The 22,503-nt window shown below is 35.4% G+C and overlaps 1 protein-coding gene across 4 annotated transcripts in view; it reads right to left on the bottom strand.

Moving 5' to 3' along the window:
- Nucleotides 1–22,503, bottom strand: part of ASAP2 (ArfGAP with SH3 domain, ankyrin repeat and PH domain 2) — an 83,410-nt gene that overhangs the window by 10,411 nt on the left and 50,496 nt on the right. For 2 of the 4 annotated variants that reach the window (XM_053939706.1, XM_053939707.1), the window contains exons 10-24: nucleotides 20,167–20,270; nucleotides 19,984–20,053; nucleotides 14,920–15,007; nucleotides 13,087–13,135; nucleotides 12,812–12,978; nucleotides 11,309–11,442; nucleotides 10,489–10,583; nucleotides 8,724–8,913; nucleotides 8,239–8,324; nucleotides 7,915–8,030; nucleotides 7,410–7,477; nucleotides 6,492–6,605; nucleotides 4,612–4,867; nucleotides 2,065–2,226; nucleotides 990–1,158 (exon numbers count right to left, since the gene is read on the bottom strand). In XM_053939706.1, coding sequence (XP_053795681.1) covers nucleotides 990–1,158; nucleotides 2,065–2,226; nucleotides 4,612–4,867; nucleotides 6,492–6,605; nucleotides 7,410–7,477; nucleotides 7,915–8,030; nucleotides 8,239–8,324; nucleotides 8,724–8,913; nucleotides 10,489–10,583; nucleotides 11,309–11,442; nucleotides 12,812–12,978; nucleotides 13,087–13,135; nucleotides 14,920–15,007; nucleotides 19,984–20,053; nucleotides 20,167–20,270 — 1,868 coding nt within the window. Of the gene's footprint in view, nucleotides 1–435; nucleotides 574–989; nucleotides 1,159–2,064; nucleotides 2,227–4,611; nucleotides 4,868–6,491; nucleotides 6,606–7,409; nucleotides 7,478–7,914; nucleotides 8,031–8,238; nucleotides 8,325–8,723; nucleotides 8,914–10,488; nucleotides 10,584–11,308; nucleotides 11,443–12,811; nucleotides 12,979–13,086; nucleotides 13,136–14,919; nucleotides 15,008–19,983; nucleotides 20,054–20,166; nucleotides 20,271–22,503 lie in introns of those variants that run through there. The other 2 variants (XM_053939709.1, XM_053939708.1) reach the window with 2 other exon arrangements.

The raw sequence follows: 22,503 nt of genomic DNA, 5'->3' as shown, positions 1-22,503 counted from the left end.
GCTTCAACAATTTGTGTCTACCTTTTAGGTAGCATGGTACATGTGAAAAAAGGGCTAAAAAGGAGCTTAAGGGTCAAGGTTGCTTTCATCTTTCAGTCCCAATTTGCAAATGAAAACTTATTTCTTCCAAAATTTGCTCAAAGGCCCTATTTTCTAGACTTCTCATTACCTTAGTGATCTACCCCTGGTTCCCACCTCAGTATTTCGTTTTACTGCAATGCCCCAAACTGAACACAGCAGTCCTGCTGAGGCACCACTGATGTAGAGACAGTTGAGAGAATTAATTCCTATCATCTGCAGGTTATGGTGCAACTATACTCTTTAATTCTTCCACAACAGCACTAGGTCCTCTGCCTTACTTCCTATGTCACTACAGATTCTTCTTCTAAGGACTTTTGCTTACCATACTCTGCTGTTCTCCATGCTTCATTCCTGCAGTTGGTTGTTCTTAATTACTAAGGGCTGCTTACTGAATGACACCCTTCTTTTCCCTTGACTACTCCTTCAGTTTCTCAAGGATGCTTTGGATATGATTCTGTTTTCCAGTGCATTTGTCCTTCCTAACTTATTTTTCTGCAAATTTAAAAGTAATTTTTTCTTTTCCAGGTGTCTCTACTTCTGCCACAAATGAAAAGTTTCAATGGAACAGAACTTATGCAAAGCACGTGAACAATAAATTGCACAATCAGACATTAGATCCCATTATCTCCTATTTGTTACTAGATGAGAATAAGGAATTGAGTATTTTTCATGGTTTTTTTATCTCCATCATAGCTAGGCATTCTAGAGATATTCTGCAAGTCATATAACCTTAAATCACCAGGCTGTCTTGTTTTTACTATAGTAATCCTTGTCATCTACATCCCTAGCATCTGCCTTCTGTTCATTCCCACACTCTAGAATGCATCATTGGCAAAAGCATGCAAGCTTTATATATTAAGTTACTAAAAATGATGAAGTATATTAAAGACTAAAATGACATCAGTTACCCAGGGATAGGCTTTCTCTGAGAGATTCTGCTAGGAGGTTGTGGGGGCAGTGGTGGTGGGGTTGGCTTATTTTGTGGAGGAGCTGGCTGCTGTTTTGATTGCTGGTTCAGAGCTTCTATAATGCTGGCTGTCTTTGCCACTGGAGGTGGTGGTGCTGGAGAAAGAACATCTATATAGGAAAGTTAAGACAGAAACACAGAATTAAATTTCTATTTACCATTTCATTTCTTGGGTTCTCATTACATGTTCCCCTGTTACAGGACTTATCCTTGTGTAAGAAAAATGCTTTACTACATGTAATGGAAGGAGGACCTCTTTGGAAAGTGGTTTACCTTTTGTTTCACCTGGTTGAAGTTGGAGACCTCACAAGCATTTAAATGTATTCAAGCATTAAAGTGCAAGCAAAGAAAAATTTTACCGAAGTCAGTCACATTCTTGAAAACAATAGATTAGACTACATTTTTTAAAGTGCTAATATTATTTGTTCAGTCAATGCCTTCAGTGTTTTATGGAAAAGTAACCAAGTGAGTAATATCTGGCAAATTTTATTTAGAGGAACATATTTTCTTAAAATCTTGTTGTGATTCACGACTAACAGCAGACTAGGTTTAGCAATTAATTAAAATTGCTATTGAATTCTTAAAACCACCACAACAGCAGCTAGCCATGAATTAAAACATCCTTTTGCATTCCAGTGGTCTGCAAGAATCAAGCACAATGTGGAGACACAGCCCCAGGCTTACATATAACATTCACCCTTACACCTACTGAGAAATGCAGCACTAAAACTATATATATATATATATATATATATTATATATATATATATATATATATATATATATATAAAATTATGACCCCTTTAGCTGTAGTAATAGATGGTGTTTCCTGCTGACCCTGCACTACACCATGCAGTCCTCACTGGAGCATCAGAGAAGACAGTTTGTTACTGGATAGGAACGATAGGCCAAAGCTACAGTCACCAAAAGAGGAAGTATGAATTGTGGAGATGGAAAAATAAGCCAACTGTGATTAGATACAGTAGAAGGGAAAACAGGGGAAAGTGGAAACATACTTGTAGATGTTACACGCAATGGCGGCACAGGGGGATGAATAGCTGGTGGATCTGATGAAGACCTCTGCCTGCTTATACTTTCCACTCCTAAAGAATTTGTCTTCCACATTGCATTAGATGAAGAAATTGTCTGAATACCACTGCCAAGAACTGAAGGCTGAACTAAAAAGAGAGGAAAATACTGCATTATTATTATTACTTACCCTAAGCACAAAGTGTTAATATTCACACCTGTGCTTTCAGAAATGGAGTGGCTAGACCACTATATTTAACAACACTATATTAATCAACTATAATCACTGCATCCTGATGGAATGCCAGAGCAGAAATTAGTCTGGTGTTAAGAATTATACAGCAAAACTTCACCCAGAAACTTCTAACACTTTACCTAAACAAAATTTGTATCCAGTCATTACTTTAAAATACATCAATATTTGAAAAAAGCAGATTTCTCAGTAAGAAGGCAGAAGGCACGTCTTGCTACCTTCTTTAATCCCTGACTGATAACTGTAATTTTCTCAGGTACTGCAAGAAAAGAACTTCTCTCTTCCATGAGCTTGAGCACACATTGCTGACTCAAAGTGAAACATTAGTTTTGACTTAGAATCAACATAAAACTGTAAACCTGAATTTCACTCAAGCAAGAAGCTGTAATAACTAGTTTTGAAACAGTCACAAAGTACTTCAGAGCCTCTTAAATGACTTCATTCTGAAGAGCTGCCTCCTCTTTTCATAAAATCACTCTACAGGTTTTCTTTATAAAGCCAGTATTTTGCACATATTATGCCATTTCTCCCTACTCAGCACATGAGCATCTTATTAAGAAAAGATGAAACAGAGTAAGGTATGAACAAATATTAGATTGCAGGGAAAAGCATAAAAGGCTCAGAAGACTTGGAAAACAGCCTAAAGCTATGAGGATAAAGGAGTAATAATACACCATAAGTATAACAACATCAACAATTGACAAGAAGCTATGCTCAATGATGCTATTATAGCTTTTAACTAAGTATATAAATTAATAGGCTAACACATTGCTAGAGCAAAGGATATGAGCTAATAATCATGTCTTCATGGCATAAGTTCTATTACAGTGATGCCAAGAAGTTTGGGGTTGGGAATGAAATTAAAATGACATTTCTTGAAATGTGTCATTTAATCAGGGCAAACTGTGGGTATGATTGGCCATCATTAAAACAATATCAAAGGATAAAACAGTCTTTTTAACTATTCAATTTTTTATTAATTCAGAGATAGAATCTAACAGTTAAACAAACCAGGCAAGCTCCTTGTGTAAATTTTCCTGTTTGGTGGGGAAAACATTCCTTTCCATCAAGTAAAAAAATGCCTAGATATTAAGCTTAGAGTTCATGTGAAATGTTAAAGTAATCCCGCCTTGGTTAAGTTTTACATGTGACTAAATTTCCCCCAGTTCCATGCTACCCTTTCCAAGTAACCCAAAACCACACTTTTCTGTTCTCAGTTTTTCTGCCCCTTTTATGCAGCCATTTCATAACTGACTTTTCATATTGCCATCTCAGGCACAATCACTGATGCGTGGAGTCCTGCATTCTGACCTTTGCACAGTGCTCCCAAAGGCAGAAGTCACCTATGTGTGCCCAGAACATTTCCTGATCATATCTCCTCTTACGGAGTCTGAATACAGCACCATAGAAAACCATGTGTTTAATAGTAACTTTTCTTGAATTGAATACATAAATTTAGCCTCCATGAAAGATGGTGGATAGTAAAGGTATTAAAACAATGATATACATTGAATATGACCTGTACTAAGAGGACCTATACAGATTTCTCTATGTTTCTTTACTGTGATGCAAACAGATTACATATGAAGATAAGAATGAAGTTCACAGCACCAGCTTTAATGGTAGATTTTGCAAGCACACAACCCTCTGAATCAGGATGAGACACAAACTTTTACACTGTTCTAATGATCTAGGGACAACCAGTAACTGGCAGCTGTATTTTCAGTCAGGTATCAGGTCACTAAAATCATCCAGTTCCCCACATCATGACACTTACACTTCTATTTCAACAACCTTGAAGCATATATTTATTAAGAGAAGAATTTGCAAGGTTAAAATCTCATGTTCTGCATACACTCTCCATTCTCTGAGGTCTTAAACAAAGTTTCACAGCACACAAATGCTATTGAAATTTTATCTTTAGAGTAAACTCTGACAATGACGTCTTCAAGAAACAGAAGTATGAAAAGATTGAATATAACAAAAAAAATTTGAGGAGCTACATTGACTGCAGCCATCCTTTTAATAAATGGTTTAACTCTGGTGAGGTCATCTGGGTATTGTTCTCCCAAACAGTACTGTGTACTGTCTTAGAGGTATACCAAAAATCAAACTCAGAACACGTTATGTAGATTCACTTCAAGGATATAAAATGAGGCCATCAATAACTGTTCCAATACTTACCTGTGTTAAATAACTGTAAGAGAAAACCCCAAAATTAATTTAAAAAAAAATAAAGTTATGATCCTATTCTTCTAATATACAATTATATTTCTAGTACCTTTGCCAATATTCCTTGGAGGTAGAGGAGGTGCACTACTTGTAACAGGTATTGCAGGCTGAATGGGAGGTGGACTGCCACTGAGTATTGCTCCATATGTTTCATTCTGTAATATACTTGGCATAAATCCTCTTTGCTTGTCCTTAGCAATGTTTGCTGCATCTCTTGCCAAGGATGCTACATTAGGCTGAAGTTGGTTTGATCCAAGCTGGTAGAAGCTAACAGGCCTATCCTCTCTCCGGTTGGGACTGGGTTGCTTAAACACAATAAAATAAGTACACATTGATACCACATTAGTTGTACTCATTTTATTTATTAGTTGATAGAAAGTTATTCATTTCTAGAAAGAAAAAATGGCTTCTAAAATGCATTTTTCTTGCTTTTAATACATAACCTAAAACCTACATTCTGCCCTCTTCAAGACAAAGAACTGTGCACCCTAACAATGCACCCTAACAACAACAACAAAAGATTAAAGGTGAATTGCACTTCAAAACTATTAATATATTCTAATTTCTTCTGTAGTACACTGCTGCAGGATAATACTGTATCCCTATATACACAAGACTATACTTCTACAGATAACCAGTATAGGTTTTCAGACTGGATCAAGTAAAGTTTCCCTGCATCAAAATACCCATCAGTATTTTCAAAATGAAATTAACAACTGTAGGTCCTAAGCCTCATTTGAAATTCAGCAGAGCTAAATCCCGAATGGATGATCATGACCTCAAAACCCAGAAAAGATTTCATTTAAGTATTCTACCTGTCACTCAGCCTACAACAAATGAGTAGCCAAAACTTCTCTTAAACTCTTTTTAGCTCACTAGTATTACTGGATAAGTTTGGGAGATTACTTCAGTTGGCAGCTGGGATGGAACATTGCTCATCCCACACACATTACCAAATTCTATCTGATTAGTTGTTTTTGAGATTTACAGCACTTAGCACTATTCTTCCTGTTTCAACAGCAAGCATTTTTATTACTGTTATCAAATGATAATTAAAATAGCTGTAGTTACAAATTAATGTGGCTAGTACAGCAATGGGCTTTAACAATCCACAGCCCAGAGAGCATAAATATACCTTCAGAAATAGTGCTGGATAAACATGCCATCCTGACATATTGTCTGTATGATATTAAAACAACAATTTATAGTAATAGCATTTAAGCAGAATAAAGATTTACATCAACAGTATCACTATCAAGCAATTGATTTTCCTCTGAATACATTAAATTATTACATCTGGATTCATCATGTAGGGCCTTTAGATATGTTATAGTACAGCATTATAGCTCCAAGATTTATCAGAATTATGTACATGATAGTCCCTACCCTTGCTTTGGCTTAGCAGCCTCACTCCTCACTGGCTGACACTCTCCACTCCCTGACCTCTCTACTGTCCTAGTTCTGGGACTTGTTTCAGCCCACACCACCTTCTGCTTTCTAAACCAGCAGAACTTCTTTTTCATGTTTATGATTCAGCTTTTCACTGGCTCACCAAACTGAAGCAGTTCAGTACAGGGACAAATGTGTGCCAGAGTGGAGGCAAAAGCTGAGGCAGGACCAGGCAGCCACGGTGTACAACCACAGCAGAAACCAGCTGAATTATCTTAATCTTCTATTAGGTTAGAGTCTCTCTTGTATGAAATATTCTGCACTAAAATAATTTAAATTTCAGACATGACCTAGACATGACATAGATTTTCTGACATAGATTACAAAAGCTATTCAGTTGTCTTACCAGCTACTGCATTTTACTACAAAAATTTATTTCACAGTGTCTTCATACCTATAGTAAAAAGCAAAGTTATTGAAATAATTATGAACATCACACTTACACATACATGTGTACAGAAAAATAATATTGATACAAACCTGCAGCTTTTCATCCACATCATCATCACTTTCATCCAGATCTTCATGAAGTAACCGCCATTCATATTCTACATGAACATGAGAATTAAATCTTCCAGACAGTGCTTGAGTAAGCTAAGGAAAAAAAAAGATGACTGCTGACACTTATGTTATGGGCAGTACTTATTTTAAAACAACATTTTTAAAACTAAACAAAGTCCACAAATAGGAAGAATCTTGATTTCAGCAATCTGGAAAGTTACTGCACTGAAGTAAATTTAAATTAAGCTGTGTTACCAAATACAACACAAATAAATCAAAAATAACTAGACATTTCATGAACCATTCTAGATCAATTTTCCATTCTCTGATAAGAAGCACCACATTACATTTGCTTTGATTTAGAAATTGCAATTCAAAAGAATTAAATGCCATGGCAGTTTCCTTGAATCAGAGTGACTTATTAAGAAGCCTGTCCCCCCTAATACAATGGGGCATCCACAACTTCTCTGGGCAACAAGATAATGGTCTTCATCCATGGCCTTCACTCATAAAAAGTATTTTGGTAATTAGATTTCAAGGAGATGTCAGACACTTAGATTCACAGAATCATTTAGGTTGGGAAAGACTTTTAAAATCATGAAGTCCAACCATGAACCCAAAACTGCCACATCCACCACTAAACCATAGCCCTAAGTGCCACATCTACACCATTTCTAAATACCTCCCCTCCAGGAAAGGTGACTCAACCACTGCCTTGCATCTGAAGAAAAATTGTTTTCTTCTTAAAAGCATATAACTTTATGTAAGTATATGACTATTTCTGAGGATATAACTATTTCTACATTATTGCATCTGGAATATATTCACTGAAGATTCAGCTGTAAACTGTTAAATGATCAGGCATGAAATGCACACACAGAACAACACAATACTCACCAACTCTTCACAGTGAGTATGTTTTAAACGTTTAGCTATATCAAGTGGTGTCTCTCCTGCTTCATTTGCTATATTACAGCAAAAAAAGAAATGATGAGAGGTGTCACTATTAACAAGTCCATTACTAAAGACAAACCTGCACAGTAAAGTACTAGAGCAACACACGTGACAACATCTCTTTCTTTTATAGGTAGGTCCAACTCACATCAACCCTCTGAGCACAAGCAGTAGCAATTCAACATGTCATACATACATATGAAAGATAGCCATGAAATGGCAGGATATAACTTGACAGCAAAACAGCAATTAAAACTCTAAACCTGTTTAAAAACTAAGTGTAATAGATAAGTCAATTTTAAACTTGAAATAAACAGTGAATACTGATTCTCTAATAATGAAGATTTACAGAATTATGATAATGAAGAAAATGCACTTATTCCAACTTCACTGTTTCTTATCTGAAGCAATGACAAATAGGAAATTGAAGTACACATTACCCTTTTACCTATTTCAATAGAAGCCTTCCCTCTCAGCAGCAGTTTGAGGCACTCAACGTTGTCTGTTAGACAGCAATAATGCAGGGCTGTGCTACCTTTACAGGTTTGCTTATCTAGATTGCCACTTTTGGAGTACAAGAAAGAAGAAAGGTAATTAAACATTAAATTTCCTACTCTATATTATTAAGCCACTCTCATTAGAAGATTTTCAAAGAATAAAATTACATTTGCAAATACAGCTTTAGTACTTTAGTATTTGTATTTATTTATGTATTTAGCATTTATATTACTTTACATAAAAGCAATGTCAGTATTTAGCTTTCCATACTTACCTGTTCTGCACTAAAAAGTCAACTATATGAAGGGATGTTCGATCAACTGATCTAACAGCAAGGTGCAGTGCTGTTTCATCTTGCTCCTAAGAATAAAATGAAAAAAGATATTTGTTTCTTCTTCTTCTGCAGAAGAAATTTTAATAAGACATTAATTAAATCAAATAAAACATCTGTGAGAACTTACTGTGTCCCTTTTGTTCCTTAAAAGTAAATAAAGAAATAAATAGGTTGAGAACTAATGGATTATTGAATTATTTAATGTTTAATGTTTTAATAAATTTATAATAAGATAGTACTTGGAAACAATTTTAGATTAAACTATTTAGTTTAATCTAAAAATTAAAAAAAATTTATTGTTAAATTATATCATTAAAAGGACATGCATTCAGAACAGTGTTTCAGATATTATTTCAAATAATTTTTAATTACTGAATGCATATTTCACTTACAACAATTTGTCTAATAAAATTTACAACACTTACATGGCCATTGGCCAGTGGAATTTTTTCTGTGAGATCCACACCATCAGCATACACTTGAACTAATCCAAGAATGTCTCTTGATTTCACTGCTTCACAAAGAGCTTGCAATTTAGCTGCATTGTCTGCATGTTTCTTCCTTGCATATTTTCTCTCAATATACTTGGCAGTAATGTAATCTTTTCTTGCATTCCTGAAATTGAATACGATTTACTTCTATAACTTTCAGCTGAAGATACACATTAGCATTTCCATAAATACATGCAAGTCATTTGAAATTATTCATTATGATAATTTTTCTTTTTAAATATTCATGTAACCATGCAGTCTCATATTTCAAGTATGAAATGTAGTTACAGAAAATGCATCAATTATCCAATAGGAAGATGGACCACACATTTCTTCCTCCAAACTCTGTGATGATGTTGAGATCAAGACTATCCAGCTCTATGTACAGAAGATACATCAAAGCTTCATAATGTTGGTTTATGTTGCCTTGCAGGTTTATGTTTACCTGACTTGGTACTTCTATCTTATACCTCTGCACCGACTATCCAAGCCTTGAATTTTTGAATTTGACTTCACAGCAGTGAGTATGTTTTTTAAACTCTTCACCACAACTGTAACAGGGAGGATATGTTGGACCTTTTAGCAACATTTCTAAACCAAGATGAAAACTTAGTCCACCTGACTCAGCACAAGTTATCAGTTCTGCTGTAGATGCCCAGTAACACATCTACTCCCCTTCCCATCACTGCAAAGCAGGAGCTTGCTTGCCTCCCAAAGACATAACTCCTTAGCAGCATTGCACAGAAGACAATTAACAAAGTCACACCTCATCATCTAGATACTATGTAATGGGCAAGAAGTAAAAAAACCCAATAAGTAGTAATAAATTGAATCAATTGATAACTCTTGTTCATAAAGCATTTGATAGTATTCAGGTTCTCATTTCAATAAAATAGCCTCAAATTTGATAAGCAGAGGTATTAAAGTAAATTATATTTTAAAATACAAATTTTTAGAAGTGTTCTTATTATATTGATTCAGCATATGATAAAATTATTAGTAAATTATTAATACCCTGCATTATTATTAATAGTAGTAGTCAAAAATTATGTAAACTGCCTTGTTTAACACTGGTTTTGTCAGAATGCTAAAAATACACCTAATGTAAAATCAGCTTCATCCAGAGCCAATTCTTCTGGATTTGTTTCTGCTTTGTTTACTAGCTCTTTCATGATGAGTAGTATCCAGCCAAGTAGGCAGCTGTCCTTGCTGTATCTCTGCCATCACTGTTCAGTGCTTTCGAGGAATTCAGTTTAATGTTCTGTCTTCATTCCACACAGACTTTGGTCCTAGGTGTAGTTCCTAAATGCTGTTCTGTATCTTTCAAGTAAATGTGCACTTTATTACTATTTCGATTTTGTTTTCAAATAGCACAAAATTAATTGCTTTGGTTTTAATCCCTATCCTTGTATGACTTTAAGGTTCCAAACAAGTCACAGTTCATTTGTTTCTGTCCCACAAACCATGATTCAAAGAGTTGGTAAGATATTCCTTACTATTAGAGTAGGTACAGTCAGATAAAACTCAATAAAACAGACATGCAAAGCATCAGAAGAAAGGTTTACTCCTCAGTTATAAAACCATAAATAAGATATTACACATCTTCCATGGCCTGCAAGTGCAAACCATAATGGCACAACCCCTTAGCAATATTAAACTAAATGCCTGCCTTTCTCAAAAGTAGCGGCTCTTTACTTACATATCACTGCTTGGATTAGGTTTGACCACCTCATCAACTGGAAGACAGAATTCCATGATCTCATTAAATCCAGCATTCCCAATATTCTTTGCAAGCTGTTAAAAAACAAAATCCCACAGCTCAATTAATAAACATATTCAGTTATTAGCCAGACATATAACAAGGGGAGAACAAGGGAAAATGTGAGTTGGGACCTCTTATTTCTGATTCCTTGGTCTGCTGCTATGTCAGCAATAACAAACAGATTAGGGACTTTTTTTGGATGTGAATTTTCAACTGGGATTTAGTACATGAACAAATAACTGCAGAATAATCCATCAGGACACCAGTACATACAATAAATGCAAATACTTTGTGCTGGGTAATAACACACATACAAACTGTCATGGAGCAGCTGATAAGTGGTAACTTCTCTGTATAGCAAAGCTGAATATATTTTCTTCCTTTGGGGATTAAGGCTGTCTTCTAAAATAATGCTAAATAATTAATGGGTTAAGTATTTGTGAAGTCCTCCAATTTTTAATCTGAAGCACATTTATATGTCAAACAGCTGAGTTCTTTTAAAAAACAACTCAGAACAAAAAGTTTTGAAAACACAAAAAATATTAAGCCTCTACTAATTTGAGCTCTAAGATAAGAAAAAGTTTACAGTAGGACACTATGTTCCAGAACGTTCCAATAAACTTCAAAAATTAAGCTTTCTTAAATTGTGTTTATCCAGAGACAACTTCAGTATGAGAACATCTTGCTAAAGTGACAAACTTGTGTTAGAAGTTTTTTTGTAGTACTATTTTTAAGTTAATAAAAGCAATTTGATTACCAGAAGTTCAGATGTTCCCAGCACATCTAATGTAAGTGATTGCATTCTGGAATAGTGAACACCAAGTTCTCTATGGATTCCTGAGCATTCAATACAAGTTAAAATTCCCAAATTTGTTGAAAGCCAGGTAGGATCTGAAACAGAAGGCACCCACAGAATTAAAATTTATTCAGGCAATTATTTTATCTAGAAAATGTAGAATACATAAATGAAATTCTGTAAAATAAGATTCTTGTACATTAATTATCCTTTTTTATTGTTGTTGTTAATTTATGTCTTTATATTTACTCTACCTGGAAAAAAAAAAACAGGATCTTTTTCAGTGCTGAAAGACGTGATGAGGAGAATTTTTATTTTATTTTTGTGAAAGACATTGCTATTCAAGGGAGCCCGTTAACCACTCCAGTTTGTCATTCTTCAAACAACTTTCAGGAACTGCGTTTTCCCACCACCGGTATAATGGTATAATGGTGTCACACTCTCAACTGGGAATACAGGTGCAGTTTAAACTGAAATAACAACATTTACAGGGTTGGGGCTCTTTTGGACTTCAAATTTAGACTTTCAACCAAGTGAAGCAGAAGTGATTCACAAGTGCACACACAGCACACACTACAAGATTCTCACTCAACTACTTCAAAGATATTAAGGCTCATCCCTCTCCTTTCATAGCCCTCGACAGTCTTTGCTCCTGGTATTTTGCACTTACTACATCATTCCCTCATTTTCCAGCCAAATAATTTATTTCTGAAGATTTAGAAAGCTTAGCAATTAATTTGTTTGATAAAGGTTTGTTAGTTGCCATTTACATTCTCCTTTTTTAAGACAGCAGGCTTGACTCTTCCCATAGTCTTATACAACACTTATTGCTGGAAGTAATTATCAATTTGTAAAGTGCATACAGCATCAGAGCAGGTGTTTGCAGCTACACTTTTACATCAAAAATCCCTAAGTCCTGCAGTGCCCCTGCAACATAAAACACCAGAAACAACAGAATTTAAAAAATAATCTGAAGAGGATTAAAGTAGAAATTCATTGATGAACAGAATCAATACTGCAAACCACAGTCAGCAGGAGCATTCTTCTCAAAATGAGTACAGCCTTAGACATATTCCCTGTCTCACTTAGTCAAACATGATGAAAAAAAAAAAAGAAAAAAGATGTATTAAGAAAATGTTCAAGAAACTTATAGCTGCTCAGTTTTACCTAATCTTACATTATTAACCCATATTTTATGTAAGTTCATTTGATTTATATAAGCAAAAGCTACAATTAGCAAAATACATAGGAGAAAAATAAGCTTCTTAGTAACTTTTCTCCCCTCTGATAATAAGCATATAGCAAATCAATCTTACTAAATTAGTTCTATTAAATTGTTAGCATATTCTACTACGTGTATGATTTTTGTGAAATAACAAGTAAAAGTGAAAGTATAAAACATTAGCTTAAAGATTCTCATGAGACAAAGAATTTACCAATTAGAAATATGTTTAATTGAGTCACCTTGTGCTCCACAGTCACAACAAACATCATTTCCAGTCATCCTCTGGACTTCAGATATAATTTCTTTTGTCAGTTCCTGGACAATATTATTTTCTCCGGTGTTATCATCTCCTTTGAATGCATTATTTAAAGCTTCCTCTTTGCTGTTTTGTAGCACAGATGTCCATCTAAAATGGCAGTAATATTTTGCTATTAAGCATTATGGCACTTCTGAAGTTCAAAGTAAGTCTCAGTAGATCATCAGTGTCAACAATAAAATTAGCAAAGTAACTCACATTTGACATTCCTGTTCATCTTCTGCTTGAAAGTGGTATGTCCTGTCGTCTGCACAATAAATAATTCACATACTGATTAAAAAAAGTTATTGAAAAACTCATCTTGCAGAAATCTCTCAATGAAATCTAAAATTAATTGATTCCTGAGGTCTCTATTCTCATCACTGGAGTGTGCTGACAGACAAAAAGTCTATTTAAGAAGTTTCACCTTTCTGCCTACAGTTCCTGTATGATTACATCTGTGTTTACACAGGGTAGCTTGCTGCATTTTAAACAGAAGCTGCTTTCTTCAGTGCTGTGCTTTTATCACACAAGCAATGTTCCATGTTCTGCATATAACCTCCATAATCGCAAGTATAAAGTTCTGCTGGGAGGGAGGGGAGTAAAATAGAGAGTCCATATTTGAGTTTATCTGTGTATGTAAGAAAGACTTAAAGAGTTCAAATGAGCTCTTAAAATCCAGTAATTACAAACTTCAAAAAAAAATCTGCCAGACACGAAGTCCAAACTACAACCAGCATGAGCCCCAAGCTGTTTCAGTTAAACCAAGCTCACAATTTTGAATTTATTACTACTTTTCTAATTCTAAGCATTGTTATTATAGTGTATTACTAAAGAAAAAAAAACATTATACATTGTAAGTCTATGAAGAATAAGATATGATACAGTTTAATGATTGAGCTTGAGTGAGAATAGTTGATGATACCAACAGAGGTAAAGCTATTGGCAAAAAAATTCTAAGATGAAAATTTCTGAAGTTTGAAAAATATTCAGGCTAAAAGGTATTAAAAATAGCTTCAAGCATGGAAAATATTAACACCGTGAAGACGAAAGAACAGAAAGTGCTACATTAGAGATTTCATCTTGCCATGATACAGCAATTTGCATTTTGTAAAGAAAATGGAAAATTTTTTAACTCTACAGTAAAACAAAGTGAAAAAGTCATTGGAGAAGGCTAAGAGGCCAGTTATGCCTTTTCAAGTGTGTGGTAACACTGCAATAAGCTGATACTAGGCAAAACATGACACAGTCATGAACAAAAAAAAGAAAGTGCAAAAGTGCAAAAGTAAACAGGGAAGCCCAGTTGCTTGAGCAGAAATGAATTAGCTGTATGTTGCACACAAGCATTCAAGTCTATTCACATATGCAGCACAGCTTACATTTACAAATGCAGAAGAAGTTTATGCTTCAATAAAGGAACAAAGGAGGAATACAATTATATTCTTCTCCCCAGCTAATTTGAGGTACATATTTCAGTAAAATATCCTAGTTAGAAAACAAAGGAAACATTCTACAACACTATTTCATATCATCCCATTCTGATCCAAAAATTATTCTGTTTTGGTGGGTTTAACATGTAGATTCTTTATCTCACCTTTCTATCTATTATGAGATAATAAACCAAAAATGTTTTTAGCATTTTCTTCACAGTTGCATAGCAACCACCAGACTTAAATTTTAAAAAGTTTAACAAGCACCTTTTGATCTTGTGCACAAGTTGTAACTTTTCAAGATGATGAGCTAGGACATTTTTAGTATGAAGAGTGACATCATAGCAAAAAATAGTTACTGTGATGGAAGACAGTAAAAAATTAAATAGAAAAAAGAAGTGAAGACAGCTTTTAAATACAAGTGATTTTCCAAAGAAGCAGGCACAGTTAGTTGCATTATGCTAAAATAACTGAAAGGTCAAATTGTCATAGGAAGGGCACTTTATAAAGGGAAGCATTCTACAATGGCAAAAATGTTCTGGTGGATTACTGACACATCTACAGAAATAATGCAAAATTCTGCTATGAGCTGCAAGTAAAAAGACCTGAACAACAAACCTACGTGATATGAGGTCAAAACACTTTTTCTCCTCTGGGTTTGTTTTCACTTGGCAGGTTAAGAGATTGAGCTTTGCTGGAGGTCGGTTAGCCTATTTGAAGATAAAACATACACATTTTAGTATACCCACACTGACTGAAAGCTGCAGATTGAAAGCACAGGGTAACGTCCCACTGGCCAAAAAGACTTGATAAATGGCTGTTAAAGTTTTAAGGTCCCCAGGTTTTCATTCATGTTCTCTTCCACATCATGGTTCATAAGCTGCTTTTATTTGATGATTTTGTTTCCTGGTAGCTGGATAGACACTAAAATTTTGAAAGGAAGAAGGGTAGTATCTCTTTAACTACCACTAACCAGGAACACTTACCTGAAGGAACAGGGTACAAAAAAGAGACAGGTTCATCCATATATTTAATCCCCTAACACTCAGACATTTAGTTTTAAAAAAAATTCTTGTTTAGTTTTCAATAATTAATTATTTTGACTTCTGCAAATGCCTTTAAGGGGTCCCCAGATAACCAGTTAAGAACAAATACTGAATTTTTAAATCAGTGAAGGAAAATAAATTTTCATGGAGAAGTCTTGCAGCAAACATATGTAAAAGTAAACTCAGCTAGCTGATTACTAAAAAATATAGTGAAATAATGTATATTTTATAACAATATATATTTTCTAGCCAAGTTCCTCTCAGCTGTCACTTTTTTTGTTTTCTGAACAAAAAGTGACAGTGTTCTACTAAGAGCATGATTCACAAGGAACCTGCATTTTGAAAGACGGCTACAAAGACTTTTCAAACAGCATATCTGCACTCTTCTTTCCCTTAACCTACCTGTGCTACAGACCTGGGGTAGGACCTAGAAAGACTTGTTTGCAACCTTGGCTTGAGGAATGGCTTTCACTTCCTACAAGTGATAAGTAGTTTTACTCTTCTTTTAGAATAATTAAATCAGAAAGCAGATTTAACTAGTCAACCTTTGCTCTAGACAATAATATCTAAAAAATCATAATTTAAACCATTAGGAAAGAACTATTATAAGGATAGCAATATTCACAAACACATTACCACACTTATTGTTGCATTCTAACAATATTTATAGACTAAGTTGCTAAAATGAGGTTTAAATATCTAAACAAAACTATTACCAAATGAAGCTGTACTATCACATAATGTTATTAACTTGCAATGAATCATAAGAAATGTAGATATTCTCACAATATCATCTAAATTTATTGATGAAAACATTAAATTTAAAAAAACAAGGGACAAGAAGTCAAAAGATTACAGATTCCCTTGAAACAATCTAATGAAACAATATAGCTGGCCAAAAAAGAACAGTATCATTATATCTGCAGACCAGTTTAAAAAAAAATCAAAGCCATGGACAAACATAAGAAAGGAAACAATTATGTATTTTTTTCCTGTTAGGAAAAAAAAAAGCAAGCATGGTGTCCTTGAAAAATAGTAGGCTCATGCTTTGCCCAGCATAAGCAGCAGACAAAACAAAGTCATGCAAGCTTTGAAACAATAAATGTGTAGGTCACTTGCTGGGCAAAGTAAAACAAATTATACCCAAGAGAGGCTTTGGAGGCAGCAAGATGACAATTTATTGACAATCGCATTGTATTCTCTGCCTAATAAATAGCTTTTCAAATTCCAGCCTTCCTTTTAGTAGTAAAAGTGCATACAGTTTTAATTATTTAGTTATAAATTATATATAAATATATAAAAATATTTCTAAATTATTAATTATATAGACACTGGGCAACTCCTAATACCTTCCTCACAGGCTCTATCAGAATGTAAAAATGCAATTCATGTTTAAGAGAAAATCCCCTTGCCCCAAGACTTTGGATCTGAAGTGCATTTGGGACCTAATTAGTTTTCTCTAACTTATGAAATCTGAAGCTGTAAATGAATGCAGCAAAATGCTTTAGAAGGGTCTGAAGGAACAATGCCACAGGACTTGTCCCTCGGGACAGGAGAAAGCAGCAGAAGAACTCAGTATCACAATCTGACAACCCAAAGAAATGGCTGCAACAACAGTAACATATCCTGGGCAAATATGCTGATCTTGGAATCCATATATATTCTTGAGCTTTATCTGAAGAACTCCTAACTTGAGGTCAGCATTAACAAGGGCATTAACAACCCTGTGCATGTGGCTGATAGCACCTCATTCATGCTTCCACCCTGCAGCCAAGTAACAGTTTTTCTCCAGCAGCCTCCTCCGCCTGTGCCTGCTGCCCGTGGACAACACACTTCCATCACATGGCAGGTGCTGCCTGGGGAGAAGTTGAAGCTTAAAGACAAAGGGAGGTAAGGCTGTATGAGCTCCTTAGCCACACTGATTCAGACACTTGGCAGGATTAGGAGACACTAGACATGGAAAAGACTAACACATGTAACTACTATTACACTACTTCTCTGAAACCTCTGATATTCACTTTCCTGATCGAGTCTCTGATTAAATTTCAGACTGCTGCTGAGTTTTTGAACACCCATGTTAACATGCCAACACCATGAAAACTGCTGCCACCTTTCATGCCATACAGAGACTTGAGCATCAACTCATGTTCCTTCCTGCAAAAATAGCAACCCTCTCTCCATCAAAACTGACTTATAAACTGTTCTAGCAACAAACAGAAGTGTAGGAATCAAAAAGTTAGGCCTCTGAGACAATACAGGAGATTATAGAGCTGATTTTACAAAAGGCATGAGCAAATATGTCCACTTAACAGACTGACTGGCTGACTTCATAATGCATTTTTTTTTGGATATCAGTGATCAACTTCAGAATAAAAAGATAAAATCTGATTGTTTTGTCTTCAGATTGTCCTTTTTCAGCAGGTTTTCAGCAGTAAAGGAAGACCACAAAAAAGTTTCGATAAGGAGTCTCTTATATTCTTTCTTTTGCAAACAACCAGCAAACCTCCTTCAAACACAAATCCAGCTTTGAGGAGTCTGATATTTCTGAAATATTTTTGCCTGGAAAGGATTTAGGAATTCCTAATTACATCTTCTTCTATCATTGTTTTTTCATCCATGTATGTTAAATGCACGAATGCTGATTTCTTTGAAGCCTTTAGTTGTCTAAAAGTAGAACTTCTGCACATATGCCAGTGCAGGCAGGCACAGACAGGGTCACAGCTGGGTGACTGACAGAGAATCAAACATATTCTCTCCATCCATCAGGAGAGCACTTGGCAGGCCAGTTTAAGCACCTGCAATTGCTTGAAGATAGCTGTTCTAAAGACTGACAAAGGAGTCCCTCATAAAGAGAGGCTACATGACCAAAGAAGAGAAATCCATGAAGAATCCTTAAACCATAAAGGAGGAGTATTTACAAATTTGTATTTGATAAAGAAAGCAAAACTGACAACTGAATTTCTGAGATTTTGATGTACTGCTGGGATGAGAGAACAATACATCATACTTCAGAGGCCAGGAGATATGAACCCTGAGAAGCTTGGACATTTCTCAGAAGACATTCAGAGTAGTCTAGAAAAATTTTAACTAAAAAAAATTACTTCTACCTGTTTCAGTGTCTGTGAAACATTAATTAATTTTTTACATAAAGCTGTCATCAATATATATGGGGGAAGTGAGCAAATAGGTGAAAATACCTTTTAGGAGTATATTTTGAAACAAGAAGGGACTTTTCTAATGTTGTAATACAAAAACATCAAGATCAAACCTGTGAACCTCACCTATCTAAATTCATATTTGAATATCTGCCTTAGGAACTGATTTCCAGCTATGGCTCCACTGATTTCAGTGGGAACAGACTGCTTCTAAAAAGGTCAGATCATCTGGTAGACAGCTTATAAAAAGAGAAGAAAACAGTATCTTGATAGACTCAGTAACTATACTTTCAAGTGAAAGTTTTCCAATTCTACTCCACAAGTGGAGGCTCCACAAGAGCCTCTGCCGGCTCTGAGCTCCCCCAACTACATTCCTACTGGTACCAGTACAGCGTGTTCAACATCAGTCACAATCACAGCACATGGAGACACCAGCAGAGAATGCACCAACAGACTTCTCACTGACAAAGACACACTCCTACACACCCAAATGAGAAGAGGCATAAGCAAGTGGACAATTTCAAAGCCATAGTAAGGACTCTGCTTTGCAGGCCTGACTTTATATTCCTCCTTAACTCCTGCTTATCAATTCTGAAGGCAGCAGTTTGTACTTAGATGCACAAATGAGAGATTGATTCATTTTTGCTGCCAGGGTCAACTTGTAGTCATAGCAACAGGCATAACAGGATGAAGAACAGAACAGCTCATAACAGGAACAAGAAACAGGACTGTTTATTAGACCAAGAATGGGAAATACTGACACTGAGTTATTTTTTGCCTCAAGAAACTTTCTTTAAAAGTTTTGAGAAAACAATATAAAAAATGTTACAGGAAAGCACAACCAAGTTGAAGGCAAAGTGCAGAAAGTCCAAACCATGAAAGCATAAAGTTTTAAAATTTTAACAAATGTTTAATAGTTATAGTTAATATGTTCAAATATTGGTAGCAGTAATAAAGAGGAATTTACAATTCTCTATTTCTTGTCATTCTGATAGAAGTTGTTTTTAGATTTTAGATTTTCCCCAACAGCTACTCCTAAGATCCTAAAGAGCTAACAGACTACCATACAGCAGCAAATCCGGATGAGAAAAGCAATTCAGCATATTCTCAGTTTATTTTGCCAATATAAAAAGTTGTTTAACTCATATCTAAAAAATGGCTTAATGCCCAACCATACCTTAAAAAAAAAAAAAAGTTAGAATTTGTATTTTAGATAGCCTGGTAAAATATGAACATTTGCAAGAATTGAGTCACTAAGATAGCCTTTTTTTCCCATTAACAGTCATGAACATTAAAATAGCTGTATTTTTAGATACTGTGTATGTCTTGATATATTTCTAAAAGGCTGCCTCAAAAAATATATACCTCATATTCAAAACACTGCATCAGGAATCTAGCTAATTCCAAATCATAAATATAGACCAGCATAGCTTGCCTTTCTGTATTAGCAACTATGTACATAAAATACTGTAAACAAATACTTACTGTACCATGGGAAATCGTAAGAAAACCATTTTTAACTGAGCACTTCCTTTTCTGCCACACTTTTCTGATTCTAGTTTAAAGGAAAAAAAAAAAAAAAGGTGACAGTTTAAAATATATTTTGTATTACATTGCTTGAGCTCTTAGGACCTGATATTTCTCCCAGCAGACTCCAGCAGTACTTACCCATCACTTTTCTTGTACAGACTGCCACTCCGCTCAGTGCCATGCTCCTTGTTTCCCTGAGGCTGATGTAAACTGTAAGCTGTACTCTGACGAATCTGAGAATCCTGAAATAATCAACAGCAATTTGTGATGCATTCCACACTTTCAACCAAACTACTCTCCCATTAATGAGTTTCAGAGCTTTTCCTTCCTGCTCTAATCCAACAGGCCAAATGAAGCACAATTTTTCTCCTCAATGACAGAGAACAAGATCCATTTATTTTTTCAGAGGGCACAAAAAACATTTGAGAAGTATCCATTATCAACACCTGACAAAATCTTTTTACTTGCTTCTATTTATATTTGCTCTTGGTCTTAATATATAGAGGTTTTAACCCAAAACTTAATTGAGCAGTGGCCTTTCCAACTCATGTAAACACAGCAAGGTATAAACACTAAAGACTATTATTACCCACAATTGCTAGTGTACTCTTCCCCTGAAAAGATAATTACATACATCGATTTGAAGAAGTGATTTTCTTTGTGGAAACTGCGTCAAGTTATTGTCTGAAAAGCAGAAGAGTTCTCCTGGAAACATAGTTCAGGAGTCATACAGGAAAACTGAAAAGTCATTTCCAAAAAAGAGTAATTCAAAGCAAAATATCTGGAAGAAAGTAGAATTCTGAGAGAGGAAGAGAAGGATTAATTGAACCCTTCTCACTGCTCTCAGAACTACCCAGAGGCAGGACCCACTGCTCTAAGAGTCCAACTTCTTAAAAAATAAGAACCTGAAAATGAGGAATCTGATGTGTCATACCATATTAACAGCAGTAATGTGACAGAATTGACTTTTAGATGCACACAGTAACAATGTGCATTATTAAAATTTTCATTTTTTTCTTTTCTACTGTCATTGCTCTATGGACATAATTACTCTTGTGCTATATATGGCACATAATACAAGTTTAGTAAGGGAAAAAGACACAAAGCAGCTCACTTATATGACTATGAGCTATTCTAAACATGATGGTAGGGACAGAGCTCCCACCTACACCTCTGTTCAGAGGACTTTGAACTCCACACCTCCAAGCTTCAGGATTTTAGGCTCATCCTGAATACACTGCCAGAGCTCAGTGGTCCTGAGAGCCATGAGCTGAGCTCCACACAGGATGCAGCACTCTTTGGTGCTCCTTTTCAAGAGAAGCAACCTGTGCCCTCTCATTGCCCCTCAGCAAGTGATCCAGGAAGCCATACCAGGTAGCTACAACATCGTCTGAGCCTTTTAAAGGCCCTAAAGAACTACCACTTAGCTGTCTGTGCCTGACAAAGCATCTCTTTAGATTTAAACCAGTCTGTTTATCATTCCTTTCTGGTTTGTTTACATAGAATTGTTTGGTTTTGCACTCTGCACAACATAAAGCCAGAACAACAATTTAAAAATAATCCTGTCGCTCATTAAAAACCACTGCACACATACATTTACTGACTTTTGAAGAAAATCTCATCTGACACTGTCTATTGTGCCCTACCAATGCCTTGATCTCTGCCTCCTATTAGCCAGTAGAGGAACTCCATTCACAAGATTAGAGGCCTGACAGGAAATTAATTTCAGTTCTCCTCCATTATGTAAAGATTACTGGTGACCTTCAACACCTGTTCATAGTACCATTCCCACTAGTCTGTGCTGCTACTTTTTGTGCATTATTTTCTGCCTCATTTCAGCTACCTCCTTTCATCTGTTTATGCTCAGCTGCTGTGTTTGGCCAAACTGGCAAACCAATAATACAAGCTTCCGGCCTCATTTCAGCAGGAGAGGAAGCTGCAGCAGCTGACGTGTATTTCCACACATTCATGACTGTGAATAGTATCTAAAAAATTTAATACTATTTCATGAAAAGATCTTAAGGACAAACATATTGTCCATTTTAAATTCTCAGTTCAGGTCATGTCCAGATCAATACTGTCCAACATGATTGCCAAATGATGGTTTTCCACAGCTGTCTGACAAGAAGTTCATGATTTCGATCCAGCTCTTAAAAGACAGTAACCACCCCACAAATCACTGCCACAATTAACATCCTTCCTTTCAGCATGCCTTTTCCATAAGCAGGCACTTCAAGGATCTTCCCTTATTTCTGGTTTGCATACTGCACAAAACAGAGACAGAAATCACAGATAAAGGGTCAGACCCAACAGCCTCATTGGAGGAGCAGAAACACTGTACATTACCTATGGGAGGAAATGGATTACTGCAGGCTAGAGGACATACACCTAGTGCAGAGCATTGTCTTTTTAAGTATATCTTGAACTTAACAAAATCAGAATAGGCTGAAGTACACAAGCCTAAGGAACTGAGCT

Source organism: Vidua chalybeata, chromosome 3 (genome assembly GCF_026979565.1).
Source record: "Vidua chalybeata isolate OUT-0048 chromosome 3, bVidCha1 merged haplotype, whole genome shotgun sequence".
NCBI lineage: Eukaryota > Metazoa > Chordata > Aves > Passeriformes > Viduidae > Vidua > Vidua chalybeata.
The sequence above is the reverse complement of the archived record's forward strand: the minus strand, read 5'-3'. Positions and strand labels throughout refer to the sequence as shown.